Raw genomic sequence first — 23,697 nt, 5'->3', positions numbered from 1 at the left:
TCATTGCCTTTAGTTACAGAAGTGTTGCTCTGCGAAGCACATGGGTGAAGGTCCTATTCCCGACATGCAGGATGGAAAGGGTTAGGAGGGAGCATTGTGCGATGCATTAGGAAAAAAGAAAGGAAAATTTTAGGTCAGGTGTGCTAGATTTGCTTGATCCTGATTTTGGGAGTGCTTCCCCATAAGGGAAGGGTTCCTAATTTCTTTTCTTTGTTGGTGCATATATATTTTGTTCGGGCATATATATAGTGCATATATCTGAGAAGCAGTGTTTGTTTGTTGGGCAATAACTAACGTGCTTGCAAGGCATTCAACTTGTGCAAATTATTAAAACTGCCGGAAATTTAAACGTCAGCCTACGTGCTCGTAAATTCAAGCGATATTTTGCTTCCCTTAGAGTGGCATTGCATGAAATGCTTGCGTCATCGATGTGGGTGCTAGTTGAGGTAAAGAGACAGATTGTGCGCTGGCTGTGAGGCTCATTGCATGGCGTTACGGCAAAGTGGCATCTCAACTCGTGTATTTTGAAAACGTCTTGGAGTCCAGAACTCTGTTGACAACATTTTGTGATTCCCATTGGTATAACCAAAATGTTTAAGGCATGTGGCTCTTTTGACAAGGGTTTTTTTACACCTCACTCATACCATGATAAAATGAACCTGTATATAACGAATTATCGGTTATAACAAAGTAAGTGAAGAGTAACTTTGTAAAAATTACAGTGTCAAGAATATATGATTATAATGAATTTTTAGATGTAACGAAGTATATTCATGGCAGATGTCACTGTTATAATGAAGTTTGAGTGTACCAATAAAACTGTTAATAATTGGGGCTTGTCTGGCTTGCCTTTTCGCTCCCTCACTTTTTTGCATTACTTCAAACAGGTCAACATATACAGTAAACCTAAGCACCGGCTTGCCAGAAGAGAAGTAATTTTGTTTTTGAGATGTCCCATGACTACTCAGTCAGCACTACGTCTTTTGTATTTTTGGTGTCATGAATGATAATACATTAGCAAATAGGCTAAAGATCCATTAAACATTGCCCATAATGTTGTACTTGTATTTGCAACAAGTTTACTCCTGCCTTCTTTGCTGGTCCAAATGCCGGCATTCGCATTTATTTTTGCAGGGACCTGAGTGGTTTTCATCTTGGCTGGGCCTCACTGATGCATTCCCGGTTGTGGTTGGCCTCCAGCTGGAGCCATTCGTGGACATTGGGGGCACGCTACAGACAAAGATACATCTAGACAGTATGGTTAAGGTAATGCAGCTCCTGCCATTGAACAGCCGAGCTGCTACAGACCAGATTCATCTACTCTTTCTAACCCACACTTAAAGAAGCCCTGCAACACTATTTAAAGTAATCATTGAATGAATTCTTTAAAAGAGTTTGCATAGCCTCACAGAATCACTGCCGCAAGAATTTTGAGAATCCGCTGAGTACAAGCGTAGCTACAGGAATTAGTAGACACTCACTTTAAAAGTGCTTTCTCTTTCGTATTAGCGAGCGTGCTGAAAGCTACACAGGGAGATGGGGCAAGAGGCTACATCCGTTTGTCAGCATGCATCATAATCTGGAGCACATTTTTAGCTTGAATGCAACAGATACTTTGAGTGTGATCACTAGCGTGCTGGTGTAACTCTATGCTGTGTGTAATTTTGGCACTATAGAGTACAGCGCAGACACGTTGGGGTATTCTGCGGCAGCCGTAGCAACTATGCGCAGCTCACGATGCACAAATTAGCCAGTGACGTGGGGCTTCACGTTTATTCTGCTGGTCTCGCAGCTCGCATTTGACGGGTTAAAGCGTCCGCTATCCAGCCAGTTAACGGTCGAACACTCGTGAACATTTAAACAAAAGTAACTTTAATTAACAGGAATTGGGGTCACATTTCAACAAACATTCACAAGCACTCAGTAAATCCCCCCGTAAAAAGGCGGTGCTGTTGCTCGGGCTGGTAGGGTGAGTCTGACCGCGGCCTGGCATTTCTTCTTCCTTCGACGACCGGTGCTTTCACTCTCTCCGTGAGCCGACAGAAAAGATGACAAATGACGCTCTGAAGGTCGTTTGCGGTGCCCGTTTAAAGTGGCCATAACAAAGGAAAATAGGGTTTAAAGACGTGGAAGTAGCCCCTATTAGGGGATTAAGCGTCTCCCCCACTTCCATTGGCGGCACTTGAAAGGCAAACACGGCTCTTGGCCGCTCTCTTCGAGAGGGGACGGCACATTTATAATGCGGTCATTTTGGGCATATGGCATCAATTGTTGATAGAATGCCAGAAATTTCTAGCAGACTTCCCAGATTAATTGTAAAATCCGGGCCATGTGTTGTGATTTAATGTTGGGCTCACATGTTCTCTGGAGCGTTGACTAAAAATGTGCAGGATTTCCTGACCGTGCTCAGAAATTTTTGCAGGGCCCCTTTAAATTAAGCAAGCGTACATGATCCAGTTGTCATTTCTCTGTATAGCCAGCGTGGAGAGCGTGGGTTCAGTTACGTCAGAGCTGATGGTTACATCAGAGCTGATGCTTACGTCAGAGTAAGCTCCAGCAGCAAGCGTGCAATAAGGACAAGCTGGAAGCTGTCATTGTCATTCGTTCCTGCTCTCCTGCAGCACCCCTTTACAAACGACGAAAATTCTGGTCTATATCATTGCTTTGCTGAGCTTCAGGCAGGGGGTATCCTTGCCACAATAGCCATCATCATCATCATCATCAGCCTGACTGCGTCCACTGCAGGACAAAGGCCTCTCCCATGTTCCGCCAGTTAACCCGGTCCTGTGCTTGCTGCTGCCAATTTATACCCGCAAACTTCTTAATCTCATCTGCCCACCTTACCTTCTGTCTCCCCCTAACCCGCTTCCCTTCTCTGGGAATCCAGTTAGTTACCCTTAATGACCAGCGGTTATCCTGTCTACGCGCTACATGCCCGGCCCATGTCCATTTCCTCTTCTTTATTTCAACTATGATATCCTTAACCCCCGTTTGTCCCCTAATCCACTCTGCTCTCTTCTTGTCTTTTAAGGTTACACCTACCATTTTTCTTTCCATTGCTCGCTGCGTCATCCTCAATTTAAGCTGAACCCTCTTTGTAAGTCTCCAGGTTTCTGCTCCATAGCTAAGTACTGTCAAGATACAGCTTTTATATACCTTCCTCTTGAGGGATAGTGGCAATCTACCTGTCATAATTTGAGAGTGCTTGCCGAATGTGCTCCACCCCATTCTTATTCTTCTAGTTACTTCAATCTCGTGGTTCGGCTCTGCGGTTATTACCTGCCCTAAGTAGACATAGTCTTTTAGAACTTCAAGTGCACTATTACCTATCTGTCATCTATCTGTCTTCAGAACAATAGCCATAGCAGAGGCTAAATTCAAGAATGTAGCTTTGCTTACATTAGCACAAGCTCACTAAAGAACTCCAGGTTGTCAGTATTGATACTAGCCCTAGCTCACTGTAGCATTCCTACTGTCTTCGCTGCAGAGAAAGAGAGAGAGAGAAAACTTTATTTGCGCATAACGCAGAGCATTCCAAATGGTCGAGCCCCTATTCCAGGGTTCCGCTGGCCATGTGCAGAGAAAGTGACTTGTAGTCGCGCTTGCTTGCATAGATTGCAGACCAATGACGACTGAAGCCATTCTGAAATGTCGTCTAAAGAGGTAATTGCGGGTGAAGGCAATGAAAGCAGTCCTTAGCTACTTGAAGGCAACAGACTTGTACCAGCGGTTATAGAATAATACTGTTATGATGACTGTGAAGTATGATTTTGTGTGCATGTGCTTTCCTCTTTCTCTTTCTTCATCCTTCAAACTTCCTCATCCCTGTTCCAGTGTAGGGTAGCATACCGGCCATTCTAGGCTGGGTAACATCCTTACCTTTCCGTTCCCTCCTGTTCCTTCCTTCCCATAATCTTATTGTGGTTGTAACACGGAATTCCCCAAAATTTTATCTGTCTTAAATATGATTTTATGGCATGACAATAATGGTACCTTGTTGCAGCTTAGTGTGCTGTAACTATTCTTGATGACATTTAGTGGGCTACATGCACTCTGAGAAGATATAGAGTATTTGGTGAGTTTTTCTGCCACACAACAATATTCGCTATCTGCTTTGTGTACTTTCCTCGCATTATCACCGCGGTTCCGGTGCTTCACGGTTCCCAACAGCACAGGCGTTATCAGCATGATATAGCATTCTTGGTAGGAATGTGGCGAGTGCTGGGTTTTCAAGAAAGGAAACTCGAGCCAGTCAGATGATGATTTTTGTTGTGTGGCAGTACTACTCTTGAAATACTCGTTTTTTTTTCCTTAGAGTGTACTTCACTAATCAGCCAAGCGTAAAATGCCTTTAAGGTTGAATTGCTGCATTTACATACGTTATATTTATGTAACTGTAATAATGCGATCCACAGACACGTCCTCACTAGCTCACGGACGAAAATCCTCCAATGCAAGTTATTTGACAACTTTACTCCAAAAAGCTTGCACTGCAACCATGTGACCTTTCTTGCCAAGTAGTACTTGTCTGCTTTTTCCCTGTACAAGCAATCACACAGTACAGGTAATTTCTCAATAAATGGAAGCTTTTTCTCAGAACAGTCTCTACTTGCAAGAGAAAGTTCTTATTATCCAAGTGTTTTGTGTATTTTTTAGCACTATCTTGTTCATATTTTTTTGTTCTTCGGCATTTTTTAGACAAATTTTTGGTTTTTCCTGTTATCTCATGTTGAAGCTCATTCCTTTTTGCACACAATTACAATGCATTACAATTACATTACATAACAATGACTGTTATGGCTGCAATATCATTGAAACAAGTAAATTGGAAAGAATTCGTACTCATACAAGTAAATTGGAAAGCATTCAGAAAAGGGCAATTAGATTTATTCATAAGAAATATCAAAGCACTGACTCCCCTACTTTTCTACTGACACAGTCAGGGATTTCAACCTTGGCTGTCGGAGCAAAAGGAGCTTGTCTGAAAAAGATTCAGTGTATTTCAGTTTGTTGCATTTGTTTGTTGTATTTTGACAAAGAAGAATAGCTCAATTTGTTCTATGCCCATTGTAATAAAACTTGGATTTATATACAACGATATGCCCACCTGCTATGGCCTTGACGAGACTGGCAGTATTGTACATATATAAGAGCACAGCCATGTGAATCTTGTTCTTGAGTGTACGTTGCCTTCTTAGTCATAGACAGTTCCGCCACACACTTGGATCACTTATTTGTCTCGTCCTTTCAGAATTTGACATCCCAGGTGGTCATCGTGAACATCTGCATCCACCACGGTAGCCCGCCACCGTACGTGTCAGGACGCATTCAGTGCCCCCAGGGTCTCTCGCTGACCGTTTCCACCAACGACAGTTTGGTGGCGATCAAATACTTCCCTTTCCCAGAGCCTGGCACTTGGTTCCTCTCATTCACGGCAGGCTGCTTTAACGGTTCAAGGTCAGTGGCCTCAATCGGCCTTGGCGCCGTCTGTGATTTCAAGAACAGTGAGTGCGGTAGCGTTCACAAGTGTATTACCATAAAGCATGCTCATTTCTTTTGTCAAGAACTTGTTTCATAAGGTAACTGATCAGTGCCATAAGGTAACTTATCAGTGCCTGTTGTAACATGACAGCATTAAAAGGCTCAATGCTCAAATTGTGGTAGCCTGACGGTCCCAACATGGGAGCGGCCCGCTGCACGTTGTCATGCACCTCAGGACTTCAAATAAAGTTTCGCATCCATCAGAAATTCTGGTGTCGACATGTGCGTCTGCATCATTGGTTGAGTGAAAACTTGGTGTTGGCAGTGACAGAAAATTCGTGATAGGTGTAACTGAATAAATAAGAAAAATCTTCAGTTTGAGTGATTTTTAGTGTAGCATGAGAAATTCTATAAAATGGTAAAATTCTGATTCTCTTTGCACTTTGTTAAGCATCTCTCTCAGGCTAGCCTGCAGCCCATGTTTCTGGATTTAGAGTTCCATTTAGAATTCCAGGAAAAGTTTAGGTACACCCAGTACAGTGTTCTGAATTTAGGACAGGCAAGGCAGTGCAGGGAGACAGAACACAAGGAAAGACACGCAGATACACAGCAGTGTTGTCATCACTAATTGAAGCGTACATCACAAGCAGCACTGTCTCATATATTTCTGTCCCTCTTTTGCATTGTAGCAGTAACAACCAACAAGTTCTGAATGTGCAGGCTAAAGCTCTGAATATTCAGGCTCATTAGTCAGTCTTTTGTCAGATTTGTATCTAGTTTAGACAACATAGTAAGATGAGAACAAAGAAATGGAGTTTACAGAGCAAGTGTTACAGTACACGTATTGAAACAACTATTGAAAGCTTAAGTAACGCAGATACTTTCAATTTGTGTCACTGTCATCAGTTTGTGCCAAGTCAACACAATTCAGGTTCGAGCACTTACACCAGTGACGGCCACGCCTTTAGCGGCAACATTTGTAGGGGCATGATACGGTAATATTGAGCGATTGCACATATAGTAAACATTCTGATATCGTGTTTCTGTAAGTGAGCACATTACATCTTCTCGTGATCAAAAGATAGACCACTAATGGCTCATTTGTGCATTATGTTGATAAGTTTGCTGAATTGTTTTTTTTTTAATGTTAGATGACAACCTTGCCTTCAGCATCTCACCAAATGTTGAAACGTGTCACATAAGTGCTGTCCGTTTCTATTCTCTTTAAACATGGAATGCACGGTGTTGGGTATCTAGTAAGCAGTCATAGGTGACCTTCGGTTTCCAGTGTTTGGGGAACTTGAACTTTTGAGCAAAGAATAAAATGAGCAAATGTTCCGTTCTTTGCACAGCTCGTGGGTGCCCGTGCGATGCGAGTTGGAGCAGACCATAGTGGACCTTCGAATTCGGCTTCAGCCATGCGTTTTCGAAGGGTCGCCCTGTGGCCAACATGGCTACTGCCAGGAGAATCACTTCCGGCAGTTTTACTTCAGCTCCTGCCACTGTGTCGGAGGTAAGTTCTGATGCATTATAAATGACCACCTTAACTTTATAGTGGAGCCGTTTTAGATGTGACAAGTGGAGGCGTGCCATCGTTGTTGTCATAGTAGTAGTAGTAGTACAAGTAGTCACGCAAATCACAGTGTCAGAGGGAGGAGAGAATAAAGAAATAAATAAACTAAGTCATGATGCTAACAATGGCGATGATGATGAGGACTTTCGGTACAAAATACTGGGAAGTAATTTGCACTTCCTTTAATTACACTAATTAGAGGCATGCATCAATTGTAATAAACCAAGGTCAAAGCACCTGGAGTGAATCACATGACATGAGGCATTTGCCTAAATTCCATTGCCTGAGTCATCAGGTCACAGAGTGTCACTTTGCTCAGTATAAGTGTGCGTGTTTCAAATCTAGAGGCAGGTGACACCACATGCTCTTTCTAGTCAATCAAATACACTTGAACATTACTGCTTCGCCGCCCAACGGAACGAACTGAATTTTTTTTTTTTTTTGCAAGAAATTGGCATCCTGGTGTTGCAGTCTGTCAGCTTTGTCTGTAGGGAAGTTTCCAACATCGATGTACCCTTTTGAGAACTGCATCTTTTGTTGTTCCAGGTTGGCGCGGTTGGGGTTGCACTGACAACAGCAGAGCGACGCCGGCGCCCCTTCTTCTGATGCGGACTCTGCTGCTGACGCTGAGTAACCTGTTCTTTCTGCCTGCCATAGTCCTGGCCACCAGACGGCAGTTCTACACAGAGGCTGTCGTCTATGGGGTCACCATGTTCTTTTCGATGGTACGTCCTTCCAATAGACCAGTGTTTCTCAGCCACGGATGTGTCGGAGACCCCTTGTGAACTGGTGGAAGTGGTGGGGGACCCCTTGCAGTGGAGGGGAGGGAAAGGGGGGTACGCAGGTAAATTACAACTGGTGCGTGAAACGAGTGCCTTTTATTGCTACCAACAACATCAAGCAAACATGCCACATCACTTCATTTCGGACCGTTTACAATATGTGGTGCAGTCATGCTTGAAGAAAAATGTGGGTGAGGGTTTCACGGATCATAGAAATGGCTTCGCAGCGGACCCCCATTTGAGAACCACTGCAGTAGAACATTTTCAAAACTGTAAAGTTACCTTTTCTGCCATGAAGTTTGAACAACTACCGTATTTACTCGATTCTACCGCGCCCTCGATTGTAACGCGCACCCGATTTCCACCGCGGAAAAAAAAAAAAACGTAAGACATCGATTGCAACGCGCACCCATTTTTTTTCGCTGGCCCGCTCGATCACACCACTCGAAAAAACGATTCCTTTCGGGATTGTCTTCCATCTAAATATGAGGTACGGGCGAAGCTTGTGCCCATCTGACGTGTAACAGAGCATTGCCGTCACTGTAGTTTTACCGTGGACCGATGTCAGCACGCGAACTTGCTTTGCCCCCTTCTTCTCGACAGTTGTGGTGCCAGGCATGTCGAAGTAAAGAGGCGTCTGATCGGCATTCCAGATTTGCCCAAGCAGGTAGCCGTTGTTGCGCCGCAAGTTTAGGACGAACCTCTGAAAACTCTAAAGCTTTTTATCGTACTTCTCCGCAAAAGTTTTCGCATATGCATGTTTCCCTTCGAAGGGAAGAGCCTTTCCTCTTCATATAGTTAATTAGCCAGCACCTGCTCGCTTTAAACTGGCTCCGCATTAGACTTTTTTCTAAGACTAATTGCATAGCCCGCACTTGGAGCAGTTCTGTCGTCACGGGCCGCTGTGCCGCTCGCTCCTCAAGCACATACTCGCGGAGCAGCTTTTTAATTTGCGGAAACCGACCCTGCTGTGGCTCACTGAAGCCTTTGCGTGAAGCTTTGCTGTCGACAATCTTCTGCTTTTGTTTCCGCCGCTCCCGCACGCACGTTTCGGGAACGACCGCGATGCGGCCCGACTTCCGTCTGTTTCTGCACACGCGATGACTTTTCTTTTAAAAGCGGCATCGTGGTGCACTTGAGTTTTTGGAGTCGGCCCTTTCACGTCGTCGATGCTAATGCACTACTAGATGACGAACTCCTCAGCACACGTACGAAGTGCCGCACATGGTAAACACATAGGCAGAAATAGCCGACGCACCATGCCGACGCACGTAGGGGGCGGCCATTTTGGATTTGCGATGGCAATAGATTGACCGTAATTTTTTGTTCGTACTCGATTCTAACGCGCATGCGATTTATGAACTCGCTTAACCGGAAAAAAGGTGCGCGTTAGATTCGAGTAATTACGGTAATGCTGGCTTGTTCTTACGCAATGAGGTGGGAAATGTTGAGTCGCCTCTCTTGATATAAACACTAATAATCGACAAGCCCCAGCACGTTCAACTAGGACCAGGTCTCCGCTTGAAGCATGACAGATGCTGTCATTACTTGTTCAAGTATTGCAGTGCAGAGACGCACACTTGCGAATTATGGAAAAAAGGTTCATTGAAGCATATTTCTATTTAACTAAAGGTGTTCTGACATAAGATTATGACAGCAGTTTAGCTTGTAAAATTGTTTGGCGTGGATGCACATACACTCAGACCTCGATATAAGGAACCTGGATATAGCGTATGATTGGTTATAACGAAGTGAAGAATAGCTCTGTCATAGATACAGTGTTTCAAATACATGTTCATGACGAATTTTCAAATATAATGAAGTATTTTCGTGGCAGGTGTGACTTTGTTATAAGGAGGTTTAAGTATAGACTCGCATACCACTTACGAAATATTTAATTGCAAGTGCAGCCTAGAAACTATTTAGAATCGGTTTTAGAGTATGTGTATCATGAGTGAGTGCAAAATGCAGCATTCTGCAACATTGACATTAGCTTGTATATTTGTAAGGGTTTAATTACGTTAGTTTATTTCACAACAAATATTAAGAAACTACCCTACAGGGCCCTCATGGGATATTGCATAAGTCACATTCTGGAGTAATTTTCACAAGCATAGCTTTGTTAAAAAAAATACTGTATACACCTCTGCAACAAACTGCGAGTCCTTCACCCACTTTCTCTCTGCAGCCATATTGGCAGCACTCAGTGATTTAGACAGTGAAATACAGTAGAACCTTGCTAGAAAGGCAGTAGAAAAAAACAAGGTGGCAAACAGACAAGTGTCTCTGGTTTTTTTCTGCCCCCAATAAGCTGCAAAAACTTTGACGTCAAATCTGCATTGAAAGCAGCATTAGGCATGCTAACACTTTCACTGAATGCTGTGTTCGAGTTGCTTACTCCATTTCCATGTGCTGGGGGAAATCGTACATCGGTTAGTTCAAGAAATGCAGCAATGACCAACTTGGGAAGCAAGCACTAAGTTTAAAAAAAAAAGGAGGACAAGTAGGGGTTTTATCGTACACATCTCTACATGTGGGTGTGAGCTAATTTTACGTTTTCTACGATACTTTAAAAAAGCAAGGGCAGTTCAGTTCGACTTGCTTTAAAAGCACTTTTTATGAGAAAGAACGATGGGACATGTACAAGCAAGGTTTCAATATCCTGGCATATTCCTGAATCTCAATTTCTGCAGGACTCCTTTTGACATGCACAGCTGTCACTTGCATCTTGTTACACTGCAGTTGTTATAGCATAATTGTTTTACTGTTACATTTGATTTATAGTGGGACCTCGTTGATTCGTAAAAAAAAACGTGCAAAATAAATGTACGATCCGAATCCAGCAGAAAATGAGGCTGCCAAGTCTATGTAGAGATGCAAGAGCAAAAAACATTTATTTCTCAAAGAACATTGTAATTTTCTGCTGCTGCCTCTCACCTTTGGACAAAAAAAGCTCCTTCTGCTCATATTGCAGACCCTTGTTCGCGTTTTCACTGTTTTTCTGCAAAAGAAGCTTTGTAAAGCTTCCAGTTCAGCAAGGGCTTTGGCGAACTCAGCCGGTCGGTGCATGCTTTCGTTCTCGTCGCCGTCTTCCGGTGCCTCGTCCCCAAACTACTGTAAAACCTCGTTAATTTGAAGTCACTGGGGCCGCGAGAAATCTTCGAATTAAGCGGGTTTTCAAATTAGCAGAACATACAAAAAGTGGGATGCAAGGAGCTTAGAACTGTTCAAAAGTATTCAGTGCTAATTCTTTGCTGTGCCGGCTAGCTTGCGGCTCCAAGGTTATGTTTTCCAGCAATACCTGGTCTTAATTTTGCTGCAAACACGGGGGAGCAGTGGGCATCGCTGCTGCCACTGGAAAAAAAAAAAAACCTGCTGTCTAATCAATTAAAATGTGCGCCTGCGGAAAACAAGACATTTTCACTGCAACACAGTAGTGATACGCGGGCAGCATGTCGCCTGCACCTCTTTGCGTCAGCACGTCATGATGCGACCATTCGCACATTTTTTCTGGTATAATTAGAAATTTCATAATGACCAGTATGACGAAACTCGCGATGTGTTCTGGCTGGGAAAAGTGATCCTTTAAACTTTCAAACTTAGTTTTCGAAGTAGGTGTTACCGGCACGAACTCTGCCAGCAGAGCAAAAGTGCGAATTTCTGGAGCAATCGGCAATCGGAGGTTCGTGTACATTTCTAATTCCGCCAAACTGTTCTTTATTAGTTTCTTTACGATCCCAGAAAGAATGAGTGAACCATGACCCGCTGACGTTCCTAAAAACATGCGATATGCTGCCCGCGCGTCACCGCTGTATTGCAGTGAAGCACATTCAGCTTTTCGCAGACACAAGTATTTTTTTACCACGAGACCGTTTTCTTGTTCTTTTTTTTTTGCGCTGAAAACAGCGAGGCTGGGGTGATTCATCTACCACTCATTAGTATAGCTACATTGCGTTGCCTTGTGGCTATTAAGAGACGTCGTTTCGGCGGATTTACGGCGAAATCGGGATCTGAAACTGGCACATTGCACCCAAAGTTTTCTAATGAACCGGACTAGTGCCGGCCGCCGCTTCAAATTATTTACTCAAACTTAGTACATTGCAAAATACGGGACCGCGGAAATTATTTGAATTAAGCGGGATTTCGAAATAACCGAGTTCGAATTAACGATGTTTTACTGTACTTCGCTGCGTCGCCCCCCACCATTTCTGTGACAATCTCGGCGACACTTTGTGGCTCGCAGGTCGGGTCGTTCTCTATCGAGACGAACTCGGCCAAGGGTTTGTTGGGGCCAGTGAAGAGGACCTCCACATCGATGTCGTCGTCGATATCAGGCGCGTACGTCACAGGGTCGTCTTCACTGTGTCCTCTGATGCAAGCTGCTGTTGAAAACCGCACTTCTTGAAACAGCTGCTCCTTAAGCACGCTGCCATTAAAGTTAACTCCGGAGGCTCGTGCTTGCTCAAACCACTTCAATAGCGCCTCCTCCAGCCCCCCTTGGGAGGCTCCACGGGCTTGCTTTGTTGCGCCGTTGAATACCAAGGCATTCGTCTCGTTCTCTTTCCACTTCGACACCATGGTATTCACAGTAGATGCTGGCAGTCCAGTTCGTTATATAAATTTGCTTCTCTTTAATCGACAAGGGCTTGTGCTTCTTCGACTCCATGCTAGACGCTAGTGTTTTGAATCACTAACTGTGTACACTGAGCAACATGCAGCCTCGCACAAGGCCCGGCCACAGAAAACCTGGTGCGGCGTGCATATCCCTAAATGCCCTAAACCGTTCGGCATCGGTGTCAGAGTGGAGAGTGGATGCCATTGGCTGTGATATCAGTCACATCGTCCATCTCGTCGCTGCCGTGGCACAGAGTGCGCGCACTGTGGAGAACCTCCACCTGGGTAGGCCACGGACAACTGTCGCAGAGCACCAACTGTGGAAACGTGAGAGAGCTCGCAGCTCGCATTCACCGGACCGATGGTGCAGTACAGGCATGAATACAGGCCTGGGAGGTCGAGTGCCAGCAGCAACTGCGTACCGATGATCCGGGAGTCTTACAGGCCGCACTAAATCACGAAAACTAATGTGCTACAGAAAATAACAGGCACTTTTTGAAAACCGTTGGAAGACTTTGACAGCTCAGACGTGTCTCTGTGTGAAAGAGGGGTGACAATTGAACGCGGCAAAGAAACCGTCGTTGCCACGCGGTGCCAGTCTGCCACTTGGCGCTTCACAAGCATGTGATGTGAGAGCGTTTTTTTTTTTTTTTTTTCCATATCTGAATGAACATTTTTGCCCACGAAACGTATGATACGACTGCAGTTTACCGCAATGCCGAACATTGCTGCTGAATAATCATATTTTCCGGGACCGTATTAAGCGGAACATATTAACACATGGCTCCATGGGGACACCCGAGAAATCGTATTAAGAGGAAACGTATCAACGAGGTTCTACTGTATTTGCTTTACGCTGTGATGTTGCACATGCGCAGCACCACCACAATGTTTGCTTAAACTCGGTAGGTGTGACTTAAATAAACAGTTTTAAGTAGCGACAGCCCACTCTCTGCTTTTCCTTTCTGTGCTCATCGATTTTAGTGCCTATTCATTTTGTGTTCTTGGATAGCCAACTAGCCCAACAGTCTGTTCTGCCAAAGCAGATCAGACTTCTAGGCTAGTTGGCTATTTTTGAAGAGGCATGGAGGCCGTAAATTAGGCACTATGGAGAAGCCACTGTGCTGCAGAAGTCTGCCATTTTGCACTCCAGAAGCGCATGAGAAGGGCCTTTTCACATACCTGATTGAGAGATTTTGGCTGGAGAATGTATCATCTAAATGTGCTTTGCCACAGTGCTGAACATTGCTGCCGAATAATCGTATTTTCAGGAACGTATTAACATGAATCAATTAACACATAGTTCTATTGGGTAATCTTTAGTTTGCGATATTTTAAGCATAACGGCCAGAAAATCGTAGTAAGCGGGAATATGTCAACGAGGTTCTACACTAGTTTACAAAAATCTCACTTGAAATTTGTGAACCTTCAGAAAGATGCATGCTTCTGGACACAACCTTCCCAGCGGCATTTTTTCTTTTTAGATGCTGAATTTGCGCGGATGAATTTATTAGTCGTTGGTGCTCGACTTTCCCAGTTTTACCACGCCTGCGATGTGGACATGTTTGGCTTCTGCCTGCTCCGCTACGAAGTGCTCCAGTTCTGCGACTTCTTCTCGGCCGTGCTCTCGTTCTGGGTCACCCTGGTGGCCATGGCCAATGTGCCTCCAACGCTGGCCTCCATTGCGCACGTGCTGGGTGCCCTGGGTGTTGCACTGGGTGTGCAGTGCCAGCGCACCAGCCTACTAGTCTTCGCCGTGCCTGCTGGTGTCGGGGCCTTCCTGCTGTCTGTGTCTTGGGTGAGCACTCTCCTCTCTATACCTTGGGGATACAGTTGCCCATACTGTTGTCCAGTAGAGTTATGATATCGTTGATAACAGTTCATAAAGCAGGCATAACCAATTTGTAAGCAGCAGTTCGTAGGTGCACGGTCGTCAGCAAGCTTAACACAAACACTCCGCCGTGTGTAGTCTAACAGTTTGAAAGATGCTTTTGGATTCTTTTGCTGAGATGTTACCCATGCATGCCGGCATACCATCCAAGCGTACCGAGGCTGTTATCAAGGCAATAGCGCCCAGTGCCTTGTGGCTGGCATCAGTCAAAATAGTCCAGGTCATGCATTGGAGAATTCGTGTTAGGCTTGCTGACGACTGTACACACTTGCACTTCATCTAATAATATTGTACGAGTGTCGACGCCAGGATACAGTAGTTTTCTAATATCGTCAAGAAGCAATGAGACCACTTATAAAATGATTGTCACATCGCCGTTACAAACACAAGATCACTCGGGTGAGGTTGATTATCTTGTATGCACATCTAAGCAGACAGCTTAGTAGATGTAGCTCGCAGGCAAATGTGCTCTCTTTTTTTTTCATGATGTTGGACTGGCTGCAATAAAGTCACAGAACTGGAGCGCTTCATAGTGCAGCTGGAGCACTGCAGATGACGGAGAGTTAAACTGATCACTGGGATATGACCAGCAGAATCAAAGTTAATAGACCTTTGGAAAGTGGGAAAACGGCAGTACGTTCTCGTGTTTCCTCCTCCTCCATCAATACAACACTGACAAATGTCGGTGCCCAGTATCCTTGCCAAGACTGAGTGGAGAGAGAGCTGGAAATCCACCTGCTGCGTAGACTAGGGAATCTGTCGTCCCTAGGTTGCTATGCCGCTGTGCTGCAGTTGCGATGTTCGGCTGCTGATCGAAAGGCCGGGAGTTTGATTCTAGCTGCAGTGGTAGCATTTGGATGGAGGCGAAAATGCTAGAGGCTGGGTACTGTGCGATGTCGGTGCACATTAAAGGACAACAGATGGTCAAAATTTCCAGAGCCCTGCCCTATGGCGTCCCTCGTAACCATATCTTATTTGCTTTTGGTATGTAAAATCCCAGCAACCATTATTATTTGTCTTTAGGTAGGAAGGCTGGGCACCAGAAGAAAAGACACGACCAACACATCATTCTCATTCGGAGGCTGGATTTATCTTTGCGATTCCTGTGCACAGTTGGCAAGAAAGAGACCACAAACACCAGGCTTATGGTTGCCAGAAATTTTTCTATGTCACTTTGTATTAAGATAGTTGGCGACGCACAAAGGCTTTGGCAAAAGCAGTACCATGTTTAACGAGATGTTTGACATCAGTCATCTTGGCAGGAATTACAACATACCATATTTTCTCCCGTATAGCCCACACCACGAAATGTTTAATAGTGCTGAAAAAATTGGGCTGCACGTTATATGAATATTTTTTCTTTTTGTAGAGTTATAGTTACAGATGTGTTATGTGTAGGGGCAGCTTTTATGGGAGAAAATCAGATATTTTGTTGCCTTTTTAGGAATGCTCGCTACCAACAGATAACTATCACATGTAACTTGAAGGGGTGATCAGAAGAAGAAGAATGCTTTATTTTTCAATTTCAGCTTATGAAGACATATAGCATGACTGAATGTAAAATAAAATAGTTATTTGATTATTTACATAGTAATTACAAACAATTGCTGTAAATACACTTTAGTTTATTCTAACATTTCCATTGGCTTTAAATATTGTCTTCAGAACCTTGGCACGAAACTATGTTAATTTCACCCACTTATAGACAATGAATCGTAATGCGTGTCACAGAAAGGTATACGGTGGTCTTACAGGACTGGCTGCCTTTTAAATTGAGTTGGGCTAGTCGATTGGAGATAGCTGGCTGAATCTTTTATCCTACCATGGATGCATAAATCAGGCTAATAACAAGGTATTTACAGCATTATTTTCTATGTATGCATTTCCATCTGTGAACGACACCTCAAAATAAACTGCTGTACACAACTGCTATAATTTCCTTAAAGGGCCAGTAAACAACCCTGAGGTTCAAAGATTTATATAAAAAGAAGTATGTGCACTTTTGCTTTGTGAACATGCTGCCTCAAGAATTGTGTTAATACATGCTATATTAAGGAGGTTACAGGGGTTAGAGCATCGGTCTCAGCTGGTTTCAAATTTTCGCGTGACCTCGCCACCCTTCTTCCTCACAGAAAGGAGAAGGCGTAGCCCGTCGTCGTCACTGGTTTAGACCAATCGATGAGCTGCGCGCTATGTCAAGTTTCCAATTGGCAACTTTGTGTCGTTGCGCGTGAAAAGCGGATTTGTCAGGCGTACGAAAGGAGCGTGGGTATTACTTTTCGCAATCGAGCCTGTGCGTGGCATGCAGCGCTGTAATGTTCGCAAAACGTAATCGCCACGGTCTACTCTATGAACTGCCGAGCCTTGGAGGGGGGGGGGGGGGGGGGGTTGAAAAAGAAAAGTGGGAGCCTGTTGGCTGGCCTTTCAATTACGTGAAAGTTGTCTTCAATGCTAATACTGGCCAGCTTTCATGCTCTAGACGTCATAATAAAAGCCGAATGTACAATGTGTACACATTTGAAACACGCTTTTGAATTCATTCTCTGACCCTGGCCCTTAATCAGAACAGGTCTACACAGGCCACAAAAATGCTGCCTCCCGACTGCCAGCTAGTTGGCAATCAATGTGATCAAGCACCGTTGATTGCCCCTGCAGGTTCGCAGGTGTTACCAGTCCCACTCTTGCCAGCCAACGCTGCGCGAGTGGCTGACCAACCTGGTTCCGGGCGTCCTCCTCGCTGGGGTCGGCCTAGTCCTGTTTGCCTTTGTAGAGACCGAGGACAACTACAAGTACATCCACAGTGCATGGCACATTGTGATATCTCTCTCCATCAGTTTCCTGCTACCGAAGCGTAACACGAGCAACGTGGCGCAGTGCAAAAATGGCTGCAGTGCCTCCGTCATTAGTGGCGGAGACACCATGCAGTCCATCTACGAGCGGGTGCAGCCCGTGCTGAACAACGACTCGGAGCTGGTCGACATAGCCGACTACCGGCTCGACACGGATCTAACGTCGCTCATCAGAGGCCTCCACCCGTAACCCACCCGCCCATCGTTCGGCAGCTAAGGTGTTGTTGACGTGCTTGAGAGAGTGAGACCCGCCGAAATGGTCCACGCAAGTTCGCTCTGTGACGGATTGCTGGTGAACTGTTTGTTGGAATGAACTGCTGCTTTGATTGTGACGTCACAGTTGCAATGTGCAGCCACATATGACGCGATGTCATGCAGCGTGAGGCATGCTGACAACTTCGGAGCAGCGCTTGAGCACAGTCAAACAGTCATACCTCCTGATGATTCTCACTCGAGCTTTTATGCCCAGCAATTTCCCAGAGAATCGGTGCACTCATCCTCCGCTACGCAGACTGCAAAGAGGTGCACAACTGGCTCAAGTGCACATTTAGAGTCTTATGAACATCACTGATTTCAAAATAGACCAGTTTCACTGATGTAAAGCTTACTGGAAGCTGAATGTGCACACAATCATGCGTGTCCTAAACTATGGAACCATGAGCAGGCTCTAGACGTTCATCAAACCTGCAGGTCTGAATGGCAGTATGATATCCATGTCAGTGAATCTACACACTGCACACAAAAATGTGTTCACCAACGTCTTTAAACTGCCATGCAGCACACGGAGCCACGTTTGCAAGCAGCCAGCAAACGTAACTGGCAAAGTCTTGTTGCTTGTCAAATCACAATGGAAATGCTTGATAGCACTGCTCACCAGCTAAACATGCATTACGAGGCTCTATGTGCGAAGGTTGCTCATGCACGCCAACTTGTCACAGCTGCAGTGTCTCGTCTCTTTATGCCATCGTATGTACATAGTCCCTTTAGGGTGTGCCCCTGGCAGCCACTAGTCACATGAATATTTCAACTTTATTTACACATCGAAATGAGCAAACAGTCCACACTTGAGCCACAGATTCCTTTGGGCAACCTGATGGGCAGACTTGTTTTTATGGCATGGAAACTGGCAACTACATCAGCAGCTTGGAAACTGCTGACAGGAAACGTTTGGTTCTTAGTGGCCTGTTACAAAGAAAGCAATGACTTTGGTTGTGGCCGCACAGCCTTTATCAGTGATGTCGTTATTTGACGGCCTTTGGCTCCAGACAAAATGGTTTTTATTTACGACTTTCTAATTCTCACTAGCTGCAGTTAGTCATTCCTTAGTTTATTTTTTGATGTGCAGCTTATTTCATATGGTATGATGAAGTATAGTGGTTTGACATTTGTGAAAAAAACAGTTTTACAGCAGCATGGGCATGCCATCTGCACAAACGTATGCAACTTAGCACACGTCACCCCATTTCGCTAACTGCCAGTTTTGTAATTTAAAAAACATTTTGCTAATCAAATGTCATTGAGGAAGAGAAATGTTCTCATTCAAGTAGGTTTAATGTCACTAGGATCAGTACCGGAACCAGATGCATTGCGTCAACCATAGAGTTTCCTGAATACGTATACACTAGAGGGAACTCTGGCGCTAGTGTTTATGGTAGCTGCAAGGCATAGCACTTCATCGAGCATGGGAATTATAGGTATGACATGGATTTGCCTAGTCTTTCTACTTTACGACCGTTCTGGTTTTGCATGGCTTGAAGCTGCTTTGTCATGAAACAACAATCGGCAAATGTCTGGCAGTTACATTTCACCAACTTAATCATTTAGGCTTACCACTTCAAATAGGGTCACGAAGTGAAAAGCGGTTTGTTCCTTTCTCCGAAACAGAAACCAAAACACTGAAATAAACGAAGCCGCAAGTGCGTTCGCCGCCCACAAGCACGAAGACTAGGCGAATCTATGTCATACCGTAATTCCCATGATCGCTGAAGGATCGCAGCGCCAGTGTCCCCTCTAATGAATTTATAAGGAAACTCTATGGCGTCAACCAAAGGGCAGCTGCAAAACGCACACACCTCGTTCATTGTAAACCTAAGAGTAACCACTTCTGGCGCAATACAAGTGACCTTTTTCTCATAGTGTAAAGCCCAGTAAAGCTCACAACATTTGTTTTTATTAAGGAAACATGACCCAAGCCATCTTGCGCATGCTCTTTATGTGTCCGGTCTGTACTGATTTGTTTGTCGTGTCTTTGTGACTTTTATTCCCACAAATCTTGCAATTTTTATTGCTGTGTAGCACTCCTTAGTATTGAGTGGCGTGTTGTGCACCGAGTGTCATTTTATAGGGCTGTAATTTTGTTGAATTTGGCTCTGTAAAGTGACCATAAGACTTTAGGTTGATTGCGCGTTTTCGCTCGCTGGCAGGGCGAGGCTTTATCTTAAAATGTTAAAAGACAGCTGTACCACAGAAATTGCTGAACGAATGAAAGGTGGTTCCGAAGTAAAAGAAAGTTGTAACACTTTATTTGAAAAGCATGGTTAGTTCATTGCAAGATATGGTTTGAACAAGAACACGGAAAAAACAAATGTGCATTTATTCAATAGAGAAGAAGTTTATACTAGCATTTATCATAAAAACTGTCAGGCTTGTTTTTCAACTTTAATGACATTAACTAAAACGGCTGGGAAATATTTTTGTATGATGTATTGAAAAATATTCAGTGTATTCCGTGCCTTTCTGCAAAAAACTAAATCTTGCAATGGTCCTCAATTAATCGATTTGTTGAATCTTTACTTTTTTTGTTATTTCCACATCACTAACAGGCATGGAGGAAGTGTTTTGCTTTGAATTCACAGAACTGACTTTGATGAAGTTTATTAAGGTGAAAGTCATGATATAAAGATATGCAAGCCATTTGAAAGAGATGGTGCAGCACCTTAGCTTTTTTTTAGAATTTTCTGGAAATGAAAAATGTTTGTGAGAAAACAAAAGAAAACCATAGGCTGGTAGCCCCAAATTAACAACGAAAGCATGGGCATCAGAAGCCGCCAAAACTTAAGCTACAAGCTATCATGCACCGATTTCAAGTGTACCACTAGTGTCCATACGAGACTCTTTGCAAAGATGTTGATATCGCTGCAATACTCTCAGTTCTACAACATTTGAGGCTATAAATCAGCATTCTGCTTTGAACAGCTATTATGGCTTCCTATTTTCATTGAAATGATTGTCATTAAGATTACATCAATAAGAACATTTCAGTATCGACCATCTTTGGCGCCGAATTTCGATATGGCGAATCAGTGCTGAAAAATATCGTAAGAACGAGTGATGCATATGGAAGGAAAAAACTTTTATGTGCACCCATTAGCAGCACTTCGCATGTGTTACAAGTGTTACACAAACCTCAAACAACTAATTTGCCAGCGTGCGAGATTCATGTGATAGAGTTGCCACAACTTTGAAAGTATGCGTCACCACTTTTTTAAAATTTCATCCCATTTTTTTTCCTTTTTTTTTTTGCGAATAGGCAGCTTTTTTCCTCTAAGTACTTTGAGGGATTGTACGGGTGCCTGTCCTTTGTGTAGACCTGCTGTGCACGACTTGTACACATTTCACAGCAATCCAGCCGCATAATTTGCTGCAGTGCGGCTGCATTGTGCAGTTAGCGCCGACTACTCAATCAAAATATGCAGTCTGGCTCCGAGTTTTTGATAATGCCCTGGTCAAGTTCTTGTATTTACTTATATGGGCTATAGGTGGCAAATACTAGGTAGAGTGTGCAACGTCGTGGCCATGGCTGCCAGGTCTGGCAAGTTTGCGCTGTATGTTCAATAGTCGTTACAACGAAGTCACGTTTGAAATAACAATAACATTGTCATAACCGATGTTCACTATAAGTGTGCATCTGTTACACTGTTAACAGTAGTGAGACAGTTTCACTCAGTTTGTTATACCATATCGTTATTCGTTATATCTGCATTTGTCATACTGGGGTTCGAGTTACTGCCTTCATTTAAAGCTTCTTGATATCGAGGATACTTGGCTTCTACGCAACTTGGCTACTTATTGTCTACTTTTGGCAAGTCGTCGTGTTAACATAGATGTATCAATCTTTAGATTATCTCCGTTTGAGCAATTCAGCTTGCAAAAACATCACATAAATAGCTGATATTTTTTAATGTGCTTACTTATCCAGCACCGAAATCTTGTAGCAGATGCATGTCATTTGACAGTTAAGGTGCATTCAGCATGACAAAAATGCTGTTGTAAGTGAAAAATTTATTACTTGGCAATATCTACCAAAAAACATTTAAATTCTTCATTTTAGCCGAATTCCTTTCATCTGCATTTATTATTTCGACACATTTCTGTAACAAAGAACTATTTGCGAGAGAGGATGGTAAGAAGCTTTCCCCACAAAAACTTGTAAAGCTGGTCGTCAGAATGCCACAATAGGTTATTTTGCTTTGGAAAGCCTAAGAACCGAATTGCTTTTTGTAACGTTTGATTGTCCCGCCTTTGAGGGGGATTAACATTGGCCCTGCTTCAGTATATTGTATTGGCCATGCTTCAGTATATTTCACTGACAATGTAATTAGCTAAAGCTAGTCAGATATTAAGTTGCTGTTTGCCACATCTCACGACTGCTTGTTGTAAAATTCCGGGAAAGTTGGAACAAAGCAAGAGAGACAAAGTGTGTTTGTGTTTGCTAGTCTTTTCGCAGAGCTCTAATTTTCCGTCTATGTGTTTATGCGTTGTACAGTTTTATTTGCATTCTACAAGTGTCTAGTCAAAAAAATTTTTTTTCTTACATTTTAACGAGCGTTATGCTATTCATGACAGCAAGCCTTTTATTGCTGCCTTGAAAGAAGAGCCCTTGCCTGCTGCTATTAGCAGTTGAGAATATTGCCAATCCATCAAAATGTTCTAGCAAAGATACTTGCATCAAAGTGCATTTGTTCATGTTTGTTTTGTAGAACGCTTGCTCTTACTTTGTTCTTGGTCTGCTCTTCTTTAGGCGAGTGTGTTACCTGTCAAAGCGTATGTGAAATAAGTTCATGGTCTACTTAAAGGTGAGATCACCCAATTTCAATAAAAGTCATCGCATATAGAAGATAAAAACTGTGTGAAGCTTTTGTGGCAGACATTCTTGTTTAGGCACTGAGCTGTCAAGAAATTGTTGAAATCGAAGACTTTGTAACCACTGAATCATCATATTCATAGTTTTGTTACTCAGTCATAAAAACAGATGCCGCACTTTGGCTATACATATAAACAATGTTCAGCACAATACGTAAAGCAAAGATATATATGTCATAATTATAACTCGGTTGCATATGTTATATTATAACTTGGTTGCTCTGAAATAAGTCTATGATTTATTTACAACACTGTCTTTGAATATTTTTGAAGAAAACAGTGGTGTCATGTAAGCAAAGTAGTCTACAATGCATGCCCACCTCAGGGGCTTGAAGAAATACTGTTTATGAGTTACTATTTCCGCTCCTACTCATAAGTAGTGCTTATGGTACTTCAGCAATTTTTAGCAAGTCGCACAAAACGTTCAAAGGCTTAAATTAAACTTAAAGCACTATGAAGTTGGAACATTTTTCAGAGATTTATTAAATAGTAATCAAATGGTTTCAATGACCTGGTTAGAATTTTCATGTTTTACTCATCTGTGTTTTTGAAAACAGGAGTTGGCAAAGCGAAGCTCACTCATAATTGTGGGTACTATTTCAGAAGCGCTACTGCATGAAATAAGCTCATGCAACGTAGGGGAGTCCCACATATCAGCAATACATGACATACAAGCCATCTTCATTCTTGTTTAACAAGTTGTTCCATGTCGTCACTGTCACCGTGTGCGTAACTTGCCTCCAACAAATGTCTGTACGTAGCTGACAAAACCAGAAATGGTTTCAGGGTGTTGTGAGGCAGTGTTAAGTTTTTAAAATGTTGTTCCATGTGTGTTTGATGACTTTCTTCTCGTGACAGCGGGGTTTTTCTTTCTTGACCCTGAGGAATGAAAATGGAACCGCTAGTTTCGTGCATTCGTTAAGTGTACACCCATCACTTCGAAAGGCAGCTTGCGTACGTTGTGTGCGTGCAGGTCGTGAAACGCTGATGTAATCTTTTGCAGCAGTAAAGAAAGCTGATATTTTCTTTTTCCCAACTGCTGTGTCTTGTATTTTTCCTCATCATCAGGCTAATTTACGCCCTCTTGGTATAAGATGCTGCTCCCAAGGGATCTCTAGTTTAATACTCACCTGCGTTTGGAAACTCTCATGCTATGCCTGCAACATTCCTCTTGTAGAAGAAATAAGAACTTGCAGACTTGAACACAAAGTAAAAGAAAACATCAACATTAATGCTAACTACCGAGTGAAAATTTGCACTTTACTAATTATTTAATAAATCCCTGTCAACATTGTTAAAAAGTCTTCACACTCCTATCAAACCATCCATATGCCTTATTCACCAGCAGATTTCTCTAAACACAAC

General features: G+C 43.4%; 2 protein-coding genes across 3 annotated transcripts in view; both read left to right on the top strand.

The window, feature by feature from the left end:
- The window catches only part of LOC119181348 (post-GPI attachment to proteins factor 6), a 34,194-nt gene extending 10,826 nt beyond the window's left edge, over positions 1-23,368 (top strand). Inside the window, exons 7-13 of one of the 2 annotated variants that reach the window (XR_012886465.1) lie at positions 1,135-1,266; positions 5,252-5,457; positions 6,834-6,994; positions 7,601-7,779; positions 13,988-14,248; positions 16,997-19,411; positions 22,211-23,368. Coding sequence is in view for 1 of the 2 variants with exons in the window: in XM_037432567.2 (XP_037288464.2) it covers positions 1,135-1,266; positions 5,252-5,457; positions 6,834-6,994; positions 7,601-7,779; positions 13,988-14,248; positions 16,997-17,380 (1,323 nt within the window). In the remaining variant the exon portion in view is untranslated. Of the gene's footprint in view, positions 1-1,134; positions 1,267-5,251; positions 5,458-6,833; positions 6,995-7,600; positions 7,780-13,987; positions 14,249-16,996 lie in introns of both variants that reach the window. The other variant, XM_037432567.2, reaches the window with a different exon arrangement.
- Positions 18,515-23,697, top strand: part of LOC119180724 (coiled-coil domain-containing protein 130 homolog) — a 28,801-nt gene continuing 23,618 nt past the window's right edge. Inside the window, exon 1 of the mRNA XM_075875152.1 lies at positions 18,515-22,265. The gene's annotated coding sequence lies outside the window, so the exon portion shown is untranslated. The remainder of the gene's footprint in view (positions 22,266-23,697) is intronic.

This window comes from Rhipicephalus microplus, chromosome 10 (genome assembly GCF_043290135.1).
Source record: "Rhipicephalus microplus isolate Deutch F79 chromosome 10, USDA_Rmic, whole genome shotgun sequence".
In the NCBI taxonomy this organism is placed as follows: domain Eukaryota; kingdom Metazoa; phylum Arthropoda; class Arachnida; order Ixodida; family Ixodidae; genus Rhipicephalus; species Rhipicephalus microplus.
This window is presented reverse-complemented; position numbering and strand designations above follow the sequence as displayed.